The following is a 14,481-nucleotide window of genomic DNA, read 5'->3' on the forward strand; positions in this document are numbered from 1 at the left end:
AGGAAAGGATGTTGTATTTTGTCAAATGCTTTTTCTGCATCAATTGAGAGGACCATATGGTTCTTCTCCCTCCTTTTATTAATGTGTTATAGCACACTGATTTGCGAGTGTTGAAGCACCCTTGCATCCCAGGGATAAATCCCACTTGGTCGTGGTGGATGATGCTTTTAATGTATTGTTGGATCCTATTAGCTAGGATTTTGTTGAGAATTTTGGCATCCATATTCATCATGGATATCGGTCTGAATTTCTCCTTTTTGATGGGGTCTTTGCCTGGTTTGGGGATCAAGATAATGCTGGCCTCATAGAATAAGTCTGGAAGCTTTCCTTCTGTTTCTATTTTTTGAAACAGCTTCAGGAGAATAGGTATTATTTCTTCTTTGAATGTTTGGTAAAATTCCCCAGGGAATCCATCAGGCCCTGGGCTCTGTTTTTTGGGAGGTTTTTGATCACTGTTTCAATCTCATTACTGGTTATTGGTCTATTCAGGTTGTCAGTTTCTTCCTGTTTCAGTCTTGGGAGTTTATAGGTTTCCAGGAAGGCATCCATTTCATCCAGGTTGCTCATCGTATTGGTATATAGTTGTTGATAATTTCTAATAATTGTTTCTATTTCCTTGGTGTTAGTTGTGATCTCTCCTCTCTCATTCATAATTTTATTAATTTGGGTCCTTTCTCTTTTCTTTTGGATAAGTCTGGCCAGTGGTTTATTGATCTTATTAATTCTTTCAAAGAACCGGCTTCTAGTTTCGTTGCTCTGCTCTATTTCTGGTTTCTAATTCATTGATCTCTGCTCTAATCTTAATTATCTCTCTTCTAATGTGTGGCTTAGGCATCATTTATTGTTTTTTTCTCTAGTTCTTCAGGTGTAAAGTTAGTTGGTGAATTCGGGATTTTTCTATTTTTTTGAGTGAGGCTTGGATGACTATGTATTTCCCCCTTAGGACCGCCTTTGCAGTATCCCATAGGTTTTGGACCGATGTGTTTTCGTTCTCATTGGTTTCCATGAATTGTTAAGTTATTCTTTGATTTCCTGGTTGACCCAAACATTCTTGAGCAGAGTGGTCTTTAGCTTCCAAGTGTTTGAATTTCTTCCAAATTTTTTCTTGTGATTGAGTTCCAGTTTTAAAGCATTATGATCTGAGAATATGCAGGGAATAATCTCAGTCTTTCGGTATCAGTTGAGACCTGATGTGACCCAGTATGTGGTCTGTTCTGGAGAAAGTTCCATCTGCATACGAGAAGAATGAGTATTCTTTTGTTTTAGGGTGGAATGTTCTGTATATATCTGTGAGGTCCATCTGGTCCAGTGTGTGATTCAAAGCTCTTTTTTCTTTTTCTTTTTTTTTTTTTTTTACGATTTTATTTATTTATTTGAGAGAGAGAGAATGAGAATGAGCACATGAGAGGGGGGAGGGTCAGTGGGAGAAGTAGACTCCCTGCTGAGCAGGGAGCCCGATGCGGGTCTCAATCCTGGGACTCCAGAATCATGATCTGAACCAAAGGCAGTCGCCTAACCAACAGGCACCCTCAAAGCTCTTGTTTTTTTGTTGATTTTCTGCTTAGATGATCTATCTATTGCTGAGAGTGGAGTGTTGAGGTGTCCTACAATTAACATATTATTATCAATATGTCTCTTTATTTTGGTTGCAGTTGGCTTATGTAGTTCGCTGCTACCATGTTGGGGGCATAGATATTTACAATTGTTAGATCTTCTTGTTGGATGGACCCTTTAAGAATGATATAGTGTCCTTCTGTGTCTCTAACTACAGTCTTTAGCTTAAAATCTACTTTGTCTGATATAAGAATTGCTACCTCAGCTTTCTTTTGAGGTCCTTTGGCATTAAAGATGGTTTTCTATCCTTCACTTTCAGTCTGAATTTATCTTTAGGTTCAGAATGAGTCTCTTGTAGACAGCATATGGATGGGTCCTGTCTTTTTACCCAATCTGCAACCCTGTGTTGTTTTATGGGAGCATTTAGGCCATTCACGTTGAGAGTGATTATTGAAAGATATGATTTTATTGTCATCATGTTGCCTGTGAAGTCCTTATTTCTATAGATTGTCTCTGTAAATTTCAGTTCTATATCACTCTTGGGGTCTTTCTCCTTTTATAGAACCCCCCGTAATATTTCTTGCACAGCTTAGTGGTCACATATTCTTTCAGTTTCTGCTGGTCCTGGAAGCTCTGTATCTCTCCATCCATTGTAAATGACTGCCTTGCCGGATAAGTATTCTTGGCTTCATGTTCTTCTTGTATAAGTATCCTGAATATGTCTTGCCAGCCCTTTCTGGCTTGCCAGGTCTCTGTGGATAGGTCTGACGTTATTCTGATGTTCCTCCCTCTGTAGGTAAGGAATCTCTTCCCCCTAACTGCCCTTAAGATGGTTTCCTTGTTTTTAAGATTTGCAAGTTTTACTATTACATGCTGGGCGTTGGTCTGTTCTCCTTCATCTTGGGAGGGGTTCTCTCTGCCTCTAGGACACAAGTGGTTGTTTCATTCCCCAGATTAGGGAAGTTCTCAGCTACGATTTGCTCAAATATATTTTCTAGTCCTCTCTCTCTCTCCATCCCCTCAGGGATCCCAATAATTCTGCCATTGGAACGTTTCATGGTGTCACTTATTTCTCTAATTCTGTTTTCATGGATTTTAAGCTGTTTGTTCCAGGCCTCCTCTTGTTCCTTCTTTTCTCTCAGTTTGTCTTCTAGATCACTAATTTGTTCTTCTGCCTCGTTTACCCTAGCTGTTAGAGTATCTAGATTAGATTGGATCTCATTGATGGCATTTTTAAGTTCTGCTGGATCAGCTCTCATTTCTGCCCTTAGAGACTCTATGTTGCCATTAATCGTTTTCTCCATCCTAGCTATTGTCTTCATAACTGTTACCCTGAAGTCAATTTCCGACATCTTGCTTATATCCATATCCATTTGTTCTGTGGCAGAAGTCACAGTCTCTGAGTCTTTCCTGTTTAAAGCATTCCTCCTCTTAGTCATTCTCTTGAGGGGTGGTTGACAGAATGTACAGAGTCCAAATTATTGACCACGACCCAAGCAAGATGCACCTGTTTTTTAGGGACCTTAGGGTTGTCGGCCTCTTGTTCTTCCGGCCTGTCTTCTAGGGGAGGGGCCTGCCATGCTGTTTTTCAGGCAACCCTGTTTGGTCAGAGTCGCCCTGCCCCCTATGGGGGAGGATGGGCTCAGTGAAAACTGGTATTTTGGGGCTTTTATTCTCTGGTGGCTTTCCCTGGAGGCTTTCCGTGTCTCTTCTGAGAGGCAGAGCAGAAGTGACCCTTTCTAAACCTCTGCCTCAGAGCAGAGAGATTGCATTCTGTTCTTCAGTGAGCTCTCCAGGCCACACTATCTCCATTTCTGTCTGTGCTGCTAAAACCTCAGCATCCTGGGTTGTACGCCCCTCAGCAGCACTCCCAGTCGTGGCTTCCGGGTTGGGGCGCGTCTCTGCCCTTTGTGCTTCTAAAACTGCCAGCCACCACCAGTTTGCTTGTGCGTCCCCTGCAGCTCCAGGTTTCAGTCTGGGGGGTGGGGGGGCTGCCCGAAAGTCCTTTCCCCACCACTACAGGTCTTTGAGTCTCTGCCCAGTCCTCAGCACGGGAGGCTTTTATCTCTGGCTGTGCAGGATCCTGAAGGCGCCCTCCCCCTTCCGTTTACTTCCAGTATCTGCCCACAGAATCACAGCTCCCAGCTTCATACCTCAAAATCAACCACCTGCGATATTCTTTTTGTAGAGATCCAGATAGATCTTCTTACATCTCAGGCTGATTTCATGGGTGTTCAAAGTGGTTTGGTATATACCCAGCTCAGTTCAGGGGACCGGCTGAAATAGGGTCCCCTACTCCTCTACCGTCTTTGCCGCCTCCTCAGTGTGTCTTTTTAAAAAATCCGTTCAGTCACTCTGTGTCTTTTGACTGGAGAATGTAGTCTATTTACATTTAATTTTTTATACATATGTAGTTATTCATTTTGTCAGTTGTTTTCTGGCTGTTGTATAGTTCCTTTCTGTTCTTTATTCTTCTCTTTTTCTCTTCCTTGTGGTTTGATGACTTTCTTTAATGTCATCTCTAGATTTTTTTTCTCATTTTCTTTTGTGCATTTACTATAAACTTTTGCATTGTGACATTGTTAGGTTCACATATATATCATTCTATGTGTATGAGAGCTTAAGTTGATAGCAACTTAAATTTGAACAGATTCTAAAACACTACATTTCCCCCCTCCACATGTTATATTTTTGATGTCACTCTTTATATCTTTTTGTTTTATGTATCCCTTAACTAATCATTGCAGTTTTAGTTAATTTTACTTTTTTCTTTTAAGTTTGTATCTTTATAAGTGATTAATCCAGTTTTTACCATTTCCAGTGAGATTTTTACTTTTGTATGTTTTCTTGTTTTTAATTATTGCCATTTCAACTTAAAGAAGTCCCTTTAACATTTCTTGTAAGGCTGGTCTAGTGGTGATAACCTCCTTTATCTTGTTTGTCCAGAAAGCTCTTTATCTTTTCTTCAAATCTGAATGATAATCTTACCAGGTAGAGTCTTCTAGGTTGTTAGCTTTTTGCCTTTTAGCACTTTGAATATGTTATGCCACTCCATTCTGGCTTACAAACTTCCTGCTGAGAAATCGAATGATAGCCTTCTGGGATTTCTCTTGTATGTAACAATTTCCTTTTTTCTTGGTGTTTTTAAGATCATTTCTTTATTTTTGACATTTTAATTATAATGTGTGTTGGTGTAGCTTTCTTTTGGTTCATTTTATTTGGAATTCTCTGGGCTCCCTGGACGTGGATTTCATTTTTTTCCCTAGGTTTGGGAAGTTTTCAGCCATTATTTCTTCAGTTAAATTTTCTGCCCCTTTCTCTTTCTCTTCCTTCTGGTACTCATATAATGCAAATGTTATTCCACTTGTTGCTGTCCCAGAGGTCCCTTAAGTTATTTTTATATTTTAATTTTTTTTAAAAAGATTTTTATTTATTTGACAGGTAGAAAGAGAGAACAAGTAGGCAGAGAGGTAGGCAGAGGGAGAGGGAGAAGCAGGCTCCCCACTGAGCAGGGAGCCCAGTGTGGTGCTTGATCCCAGGACCCTGGGATCATGACCTGAGCCGAAGGCAGCTGCTTAACCGACTTAGCCACCCAGGTGCCCCACTTTTTTACTTTTTGATGCTCTGGGTGAGTTTTATCTTCCAATTCACTGATTTGTACTTGTACTTCATCCTGTCTGCTGTTGAACCCCTCGTTCAGTTTTTATATTCTTTGGCTCTGACTTTTGTTTGGTATTTTCTTATGTTTCCTTTCTGTTTGTCAAAGTTCTCACTGTGTTCACCCATTCTTCTCCTGAGTTCAGTGAGCATCTTTATGACCATTACTTTGAATTCTTTATCAGGTAGATTACTTACCTCCATATTATTTAGGTCTTTTACTGAGATTTTTGTCTCGTTCTTTTGTTTGGAACATATTTCTCTGTTTCCTCATTTTGCTTTCTCTATTTGTTTCTATGTTTTGGGTCAGAGTACCTCTCCCAGTCTTGAAGGAGTGGCCTTTTGGAACATATTCTTCTGTCTCCCTATTTTGCTTGCCTTTCCATGTTTGTTTCTATGGAATATGTGTAACAGCGATTTTTCCTTAACTTGAAGGAATGGTCTTGAATATGTTTGTCCCTTATGTAGATTGTGTGTGTTTGATGACTTGTGGTGGCTGGCTGGAGCTGTGGCTGATGTGGCCTGGAGGTCACAGGGCATTCTGTGCTGGTGCTGCCTTGTTGGGATCATGTGGGCCAGAGTGGTCCTGTTGCTATCTGTGCAGGGGGTGCCCTAGCAGGACAGCTGAAGCTGAAACAGGTCCAAGCAATGGATCCTAGGATTCTCAGTGCAGTGGGCACCCTGGCAGGACAGCTAAAACTAAACTGAGTGCAGGCCTGGGAGGGAGTGTCTGGGGACCCTACATGCAGAGGATACCCTGTCAGAACAGCTGAAGCAGACAACACACTGAGTGTAACACAGAAGGTCCCATGGTTCTACATGCAGAGGGCACATTGGATTGGTGAAACTGAACTAGGTATAGATTGGGGTGTTTTAGGATTCTGCATAGAGGGTGCCCTGACAAGGTGACCAGAGCTGAGGCCAGTACAGGTGGGGTGTTTTGGGGCCTTTGTGCAGGGAGCACCCTGGCATGCAGCTGGAGCTGAAGCAGGCATCAGCTGGGAGGTCCTATAGCACCATGCACCAGAGGTACCCTAGTAAGCTGTCTGAAGCCATAGTGGTCTGGGCCTGTGTGTTCTGGGGTGCTTTTGCACACCCATGTCACTTTGGCACAAAAGCTGGAGCTGTAGTAAGTTCTGACCAGGGGTGTCGTGTGCACTGCCCTCTGGCTGCCTTGATGGCTGGATCCGGTATGGGTTAGAGCCCAGGGCCCACTGAAGCAGCAGGCCAGTTAGGGTACCAGGACCCTGCTCCCATTACGAAGGTGGAGGGGGGGTGTAAACTGTGTTGCTCAGTAGCCCCTCTGACTTGGCCCAGAAGAGTGCTAGCAGCTCTCTCTGCCCCTTGGTAGAGTTTAGAGCTGGCCCTTTTATATGCTGGTTGCTCTTTTAAAGCTCCAGAACCTCTGGGGCTGCTGTGGGGTAGGGACCCAGAGCATGATGAGGTGGGTGGGCCACCTTTGGTGTTTGTACCTTAATCTGGTCTGTGCTTTCGTGATGGAGGGGGAGTGTAAACCATGGCAATCTCCCGCCACTTGTACCTAGACGGAGTTATATTTGCTCCTCTGTTGTTTGACGGAGTTCTAGGGCCGGATCTTTTATATACTAGTTGTTCTTTTAAACTGGCTTTTTTTCTGTGTCCCAGGGCAGTCCTCTTTGCTCCCAGTCCCTCAGTACTATCCCTTCCCACTGCAGTTCTCAACATTGGAGCTGGGGGTTCCCTTTTTTATCATGTCTTTGTCTCTCTTGTTCTATCTTTTGTTATACAGAAGCTGTTCAGTTAGCCTTCAGTTCTTCTCTGGGAGAAATTGCTCCCATAAATAGGTGTAAAGTTGGTGTGTTCATGAAGGAGGTGAAAGCTTGAAAATGAGAAGTTTATAAGAAAAACCATAACCACTTAATGATATTGTCTTGTCACATTTTTTTGTTTTTTAAGATTTTATTTATTTATTAGAGAGAGAGAGAGAGCACAAGCAGAGGGAATGGGAGAGGGAGAAGCAGTCTCCCTGCTGAGCAGGGAGCCCAATGCGGGGCTTAATTCCAGGACCCTGGGATCATGACCTGAGCTAAAGGCAGAGGCTTAACCAACTGAGCCACCCAGGGGCCCCTGTGTTGTCACTTTTTAATTGGAAAAATTTAAGCTAGTAACATACTAAGTTTTTACTACTCAGCATATCAAAAATTATTTGCATGTCATAGAATTTGCTTCAGTTCCTGTAGTTTTTTTTTAAAGATTTTATTTATTTAATTGACAGAGAGACAGTGAGAGAAGGAACACAAGCAGGGGGAGTGGGAAAGGGAGAAGCAGGCCTCCCGCCGAGCGGGGAGCCCAATGTGGGGCTCGATCCCAGAACCCAGGGATCATGACCTGAGCCGCCCAGGCGCCCTGTGTATTTTTTTAACAGATTCTGTTCTTATGCCAGCAGAGGGAGCTCTATGAATAGAATTTAGTATTTTGGTTCTGATTTTTAAAAAAACACCAAACAAAACATTTTTCTTAATGCAGTGTTTTATGTTACCATATTTTTCTCTTTGGGTAGATACAGTTGAAAATACCTGTGTGATCTTAAAGAAACAGCTTGGTATTTTTATTTCACAAATATTTGAGTAAAAAAAAAACCAAAAAACAAGTATTTGAGTATCTTGTTTATGTGGCAGTGGAGCATCAAAAGATGAATATAATTGGTGTCTTCATTTAACTTACCTAAGAATATGTAGGTGCCTTAGTTAAACATACTCTTCTTACTGCTCCCTATTGGGTAATCTGTTTAAAAGCTGTTTGTTTAAAGTGAGATCTGTGTTACTTGTGTTAATATTTTTAAATTGATGTTGCAGTTCAAAGATTTTGAGACCTGGTAAGAGTTAAGCTGTGGGACCTTTCAAAATATAGAATGTAGGGCTCTCTGTCCAGAAATTATGATTCTGCAACTCTTGGGGATATATATATTTAAAAATAGCTTTATTGAGATTTATTTCACATCCATCCAAAGTTTGGAATTAAATGGCTTTTAGTGAGTTCACAGAGTTGTGTAACCATCACCACAATCATTTTTAGAACATTTTCATCACCTCCAAAAATATCCTTTTCCCATTTGCTTTCACTCCCCATTCTTCCCCTACCCCCATTGCCGTGGGCAACTGCTAACCTACCTTTGTCTCTGTGTAGATTTCCTTATTCTGTACATTTCATGTAAATGGGATCATACAATATATGGTCTTTTGTGACTGGGTCCTTAGCACAGTGTTTTCAAGGTTATAACATGTACCATGTTGTAGCATGTATCAGTACTTCATTCCTCTTTATTGCCAAACAATATTCCTTTGTATGGAAGGAGTGTGTATTTTTACAAAGCTTCTGTGTAACATTACCCACTGCTTTAAATTTTATATACATCACATACTTTGAAATATTAACTTTGTAATACTATGAAGAACATTATCTCAATTTTTTCTTACATGTCAGTAACAGTGGCCCCAGCTCTCTCCCTTGACTATTTTAAAATTTGGGGTCTCTATTTGTGATGGAAAAATCTTTTTAGTGGATAAAGAACAGAGACTTCTTTTAGTAATAGATGGAGAGTAAGAGAACCAGCTACACAGAGTATGCATCTTTACTGGGTCTGGATGTGATACATATTTATTTCTTACTCTTGGTTACTTTTAGAAAAAATTGGAGAGTTACTGTTCTTTAAATATTTCAGTATTTTTGTCATTTCATTGACCCTAGTGCCATTTCTGCAGTTAAGTGGTAAGATACTTGGTTAATTTAAGTGAGAGTTGAATTAAAATAACTAACCAAAGTTAGAAATTAGGAGTTAGGAACTAATAATGTAGTGAGGGGGTGGGATGGTTCTGGGAACCTACTACTTGGGTCTTCTCAGGTAGTAGACTCCTGGGTTACTTATGATGTAAGATTTAGTACCATTTACCACTTTGTTTGTGCAGCTTTAAGCTAACTTATACTGTATCAATAAAATGGATTTGGTTTAGGGGTACCTGGCTAGCTCAGTCAGTATGCGACCTGGCTAGCTCAGTCAGTATGTGAACATACGACTCTTTTATCTCAGAGTTGTGAGTTCACACCCCACCTTGGGCATAGAGCTTACTTTAAGAAAAAAATTAAGGGCACCTGGGTGGCTCAGTCGGTTAAGTGTCTGCCTTCGGCTCAGGTCATGATCCCAGGGTTTTGGGATCTAGTCCTGCATCGGGCTCCCTGCTCAGCGGGGAGTCTGCTTCTCCTTCTGACCCTCCTCCCCGCTCATGCTCACTCTCTTGCTCGCTCTCTCTCTTGCAAAAATAAATAAATAAAATCTTTTTAAAAAATTAATTAAAAAAATTAAAATGGATTTGGTTTTGATGATCATGAATTAAATTGGCAAAGTACATTATAAAAAGAATCATTTTCATTTTATCAGTTTATCAACACATGGGGGTAGTGTTACATATTCTAAATAGCATTATTTTATTGTGCTCATATTAAGTAATGTATTCATTAAAGTAAGTTACATTTTGTAAGGAGGAAATTATGTTTAAATTATATATCATGTTGCTTTCTGAAGAAGAAACTTCAAAGATCTTCGGAATTCTTTTAGTATAAATAAACTTTTGTGTGTCTTTCTAGTTCTTTTTTTATTTTATTAACTTCATATTAATTGAGGGTCACTTATTTGATTTATTCTGAGTTGCCTTTTAGAATTTTAGTGCTTACTTCTTTGGATCATTTTATAAAATTTAGAAAACTGATGCAATGAGTGGTATATAAAAGTAATAACATTGGCTTTTGCTAAAAGACAGCTGCTATTGAAATGGAATTGTTGCCAAAGATCTTTTTAATGACTTAATAAAATGCTGAATTATTTTGATAATAATGTAAATGATCATTGAAGTAATATTTTAAAGTAACATCTGCTTTTCTTTGTATTGAAACTCAACAAAGGTAAATAGTTTTGTACAGTGTTCTCTTTATATTCATTTTTTTCCCTAAGGTAGTTGAAAAAATGTAAAAACTGGTACGTGATAGAGAAGAGTTTCCTGTAAATACTTTTTATCTTTTTTGGTATATAAGATTATATTTTGAATTGTTTAAAGATTTGATCATACATTAGGCTTTACCTTGATTACAAAATTTGAGTATTAGCACAGGATAAAAATGAGAAGAAGACCATGTGTCAGTTATTCTTATGAACACACATATAGAAATCTTTAAAAACTATTTTTTAAAAAAAAATCAAGCAGCTTATCAAAAGAATAATAATTATCAAATAGGATTCATTTTAGGAATACAGGGGATGGTTCAATAGTAGAAAAATGATTACTATAATTTCACTGCATTAGCGGATTAGAAGAGAAAACCATATATAAATTATCTCAGTAGATACCAAAAGTTCAGTAAAATTTAAACTAATTTTTGTTTTATATATTTATTTTTTTAATGACTTTTTTTTTTTAATTGCTAAAACCTGGTGAGCTTTTCAGATTTCATCCTGCTCCAGGAATAATTAGTTTAACCTCATCTGTCTGGGTCATAGTTTACTTATCTATAAAAAGAGGTCATACTAGTTTTTCCTTAAGGCCTTTAGCAGTCCCTGTCTCCTTCCACCTCTTTCATCCTAAAGCTCTCTCATACTTGTTTAAAATTGGACCTGAAACACGTAACTTTTTAAAAAGGGTTAATTTTATAATGCAGAATGTTTTAACTTCTGATCACATATCTTTTCCAACACCACTTCCTGGTAAGCTCCAACTAGAGGAAGTTTGGGGCTGGAACTTACTTATAACCACAAGATCAAGAGTTTCATGCTCTATCAACTGAGGCAGCCAGGCACCCTCACCAATTTTTGCTTTAAAAACTTCTTTGGTTGTATACATTAAATATGTATAACTTTCTGTATGTCAATCATACCTCCAAGTAGTGAAAAAAAAAAACAACAAACCAAGAACTTCTTTGATTCAAGAAATAGAAGGGAAAGTTCTTAATTTGATACAGTTATATATACCTGAAACTTACGTCAAGGATTGTATATAAAGATGAACAATTGGAAACATTACCATTAAAGTCAGGAACAAGACAAAGATATTTGCTGTGATTGCTTGATTGTTTTTTTTTTTTAATATTAGGCCAGAAGTCCTATCCAATGCAATTAAAAACAGAAATATGAACCATAAGTATTGGTAGAGGAGAGAAAACAGAGACATTATTTACAGATGATATATTTACTTACCTAGAAAATTGTTGTGAGCAGCAGAAAACTATTAATGAATTCAGTAAAGTAGCCTGACACAAATTCCACATGCAAAAATGTATAATCAGTTACAAAATGAAATGGAAAGGAATAGTGACAAACTCGTTGAAATTCTTTAGAATAGACTTAGTGAGAAAGGTATAAGATAACTGATTAAGGAACCAAGGTCAATGGAATAGTGTCTATGAGTGAAAAAAAAAATGTAGATAGAAACAATAACATAGATAAATCACCAAAACAGTATTAATCAACAGAAGCAAGATACGGAAGAATACGTGTTGTATAATTCCACTCATATAAAACTCAGAATCAGAAAAATATTAAGCTATATTGTTTAGGAAGGCATATGTAAGTTGCAAAACAATAAAGAAAAGCAAGATGGTAGTGAAAAAGTCAGGATGGGGGCACCTGGGTGGCTCAGTCGTTAAGCATCTGCCTTCAGCTCAGGTCATGATCCCAGGGTCCTGGGATCGAGCCCCGCATCGGGCTCCCTGCTCAGCGGGAGGCCTGCTTCTCCCTCTCCCACTCCCTCTGCTTGTGTCCCCTCTCTCACGGTGTCTCTCTCTGTCAAATAAATAAATAAAAATCTTAAAAAAAAAAAAAGTCAGGATGGTGGTTACCTCTGTGGTATAGGTAGAATTTGTGAAAGGGCACTTGGAGGGATTCTGGGTGTTGGTTTGACTTGAGTTGTAGCTACATGGGTATTTCCTTTATTTTTGCTAACCTCAAAGTAGATCTTTTATCTACTTTCCTGTAGGTGACTTTATATCCCAGTTTAAAAAAAAAAAAAGGAAAAGAGGAGATGGTTATGTGGAATAGAATAGAGAATTCTAGAAACCGACCCAGATGAGTGTGTGAATTTATTACATGATATATGAGGCATTTTAAACCACTGGGAAAAAAGATGTATCAGACAATAAATTGTTAGGGGATAATTGAATTGCCTTGAAATCCTAGAAAAAACTTAGATTCCCAGCTCATTATGAATAAAAATTTATTTTAGATCGGTCTAAAAATAAAAGTCTACAAACATTTAAAAATCTAAATATAAATTAAAGATCTAAATATAAAAATGAAACTAAGCGGCAGAAACAAAATATAATATCTAGGTTAAAATTTCTTCCTTAGCAAAACAATATACTCAGGTATCACAAAGGAAAAGATTGGCAGATTTAACTATACATAAATTACAGACTTCTGTGCGGTGAAAGATAAAACAAACAGCAACTAGAAGAATGGGGAAAATATTTGTAGCATCTGTAATAGTCTTATTTTCTGCAATATGCAAAGAGCTCCTAAAATTGAACAACCCCACAATTAGATGAACAATTGGTATATAAAAGGAGAAATGTTAATGTCTCTATACTGGGAGATATTCTTAGCCTTTGTAAAAAACAGAAATTCAAGATAGATTGATAGTATTTGTGAGACTGTGAGTAAAAGAGCTCTTTGGTGGGAGTATTGGTGCAGACTCTTGGGAGGGCAGTTTTTCTCAACATTTTAAGTTGTGTTAGACATGTACTTTCATGTCTAGAAAAATTGCCCTTCTGAAAGGCTGGCATATGGCACAAAGATGTATGTACAAGGAAGTGCCTTAAAGCATATAGAGTAGGAAAAAAGTGGAACCACCTAGTTATCCATCCCTAGAGGAATGCTAAAATTAATTAATTATATCCATTGTATGGAATATTGCCATTGTTAATTTGCTTACTACAATGTGGAAATGTCAAGGAACATTGTTAATAGTAAAAAACATTTTTCCATCTAATAACACATTTTTATTACATTTATGTAAGAAGCATAAAAAGCTAAAATTCTATGTATGTATATAGTTATGTATATATAAGTGTGTATATATTTAAGTGTGTCTTGGAAGGATACTCATGAAAATATTGACAGTGGTTACCTCTAGAAGTAGAGTGAAGTAGACTAACTTCTTACTATTGTTTGAATTTTATATAGTGAACATATATAACTACTTTTTAAAAATTTCTCTCTTTAATATGGGGCTTTCTAAATGACATTCTGTTTTCATATTAGAAAACTGAAAATTAACATCTGTATCCAAGGACAGAACTTAGTGATTGGGGAAGAACCCTTTTCCACAGTTTCTTTGAATCTAAGGTTCCTTTTTGTTTAACACCATATTGAACACTACAGTCATTCTTTTATTTTTAGGGATTTTATATATATATATTTTGTTTGTTTATTTTTTCCTGCTCTAGTTTTTATTATTTCCTGGCTTTGGACCTTGTTCTTTTTCTAGCTCCTTTAGGTATATGGTTAGGTTTTGTATTTGAGATTTTTCTTGTTTCTTGAGGTAGGACTGTATTGCTATAAACTTCCCTTTTAGAACAGCTTTTGCTTTATCCCAAAGATGTTGGACTGTTGTGTTTTCATTTTCATTTGTTTACATGTATTTTTTTTTTAATTTCTCTTTGAATTCTTGGTTGACCCATTTATTGTTTAGTAGCTTATTATTTAGCTCCTTGTATTTGTGTTCTTTGCAGTTTTTCTTGTGATTGACTTCTAAAATCATACCATTGTGGTTGGAAAGGATGCATGATATGGTTTTAATCTTTTTGAATTTATTGAAACTTGTTTTGTGGCCTAACATTCTGGAGAATGTTGCATGTGCACTTGAATGTGTATTCTGAGGTTTTTGGATGGAGTGTTCTGTATGTATCTGTTAGGTACATCTGGTCTAGTGTGATTTTCAAAGCTGTTTCCTTCTTGATTTTCTGTCTGGATGATCTATCCATTGATGTAAGTAGGTGTTAAAAGTTCCTTACTATTATTGTATTATGCTAGGGATAATATATTTTGAAACAGAGTCATGGCAGTATTTGGCTTCACCTTTTTCTTATTCTAAATTTCCACAAATTTGAATTGTTCAAATACGTACCTCAAAATTCTTATCTAATTTGTAGTTTTACTTTTTGTCCAGGCCCATCAAATCCCAGTGAAGAAAGTGAATCCTGGAGAAGAAAGGAGGAAAATGTTTGAGGTATAAAGACATCTGTCTGCTT

At 37.8% G+C, this 14,481-nt stretch overlaps 1 protein-coding gene across 1 annotated transcript in view; it reads left to right on the plus strand.

Moving 5' to 3' along the window:
• Positions 1-14,481, plus strand: part of NEK1 (NIMA related kinase 1) — a 191,840-nt gene that overhangs the window by 45,822 nt on the left and 131,537 nt on the right. Inside the window, 1 exon segment of the mRNA XM_021698746.1 lies at positions 14,400-14,459. Within this exon segment, the coding sequence (XP_021554421.1) occupies positions 14,400-14,459 (60 nt within the window).

The sequence above is a fragment of the Neomonachus schauinslandi genome, chromosome 2 (assembly GCF_002201575.2).
Source record: "Neomonachus schauinslandi chromosome 2, ASM220157v2, whole genome shotgun sequence".
Lineage (NCBI taxonomy): Eukaryota > Metazoa > Chordata > Mammalia > Carnivora > Phocidae > Neomonachus > Neomonachus schauinslandi.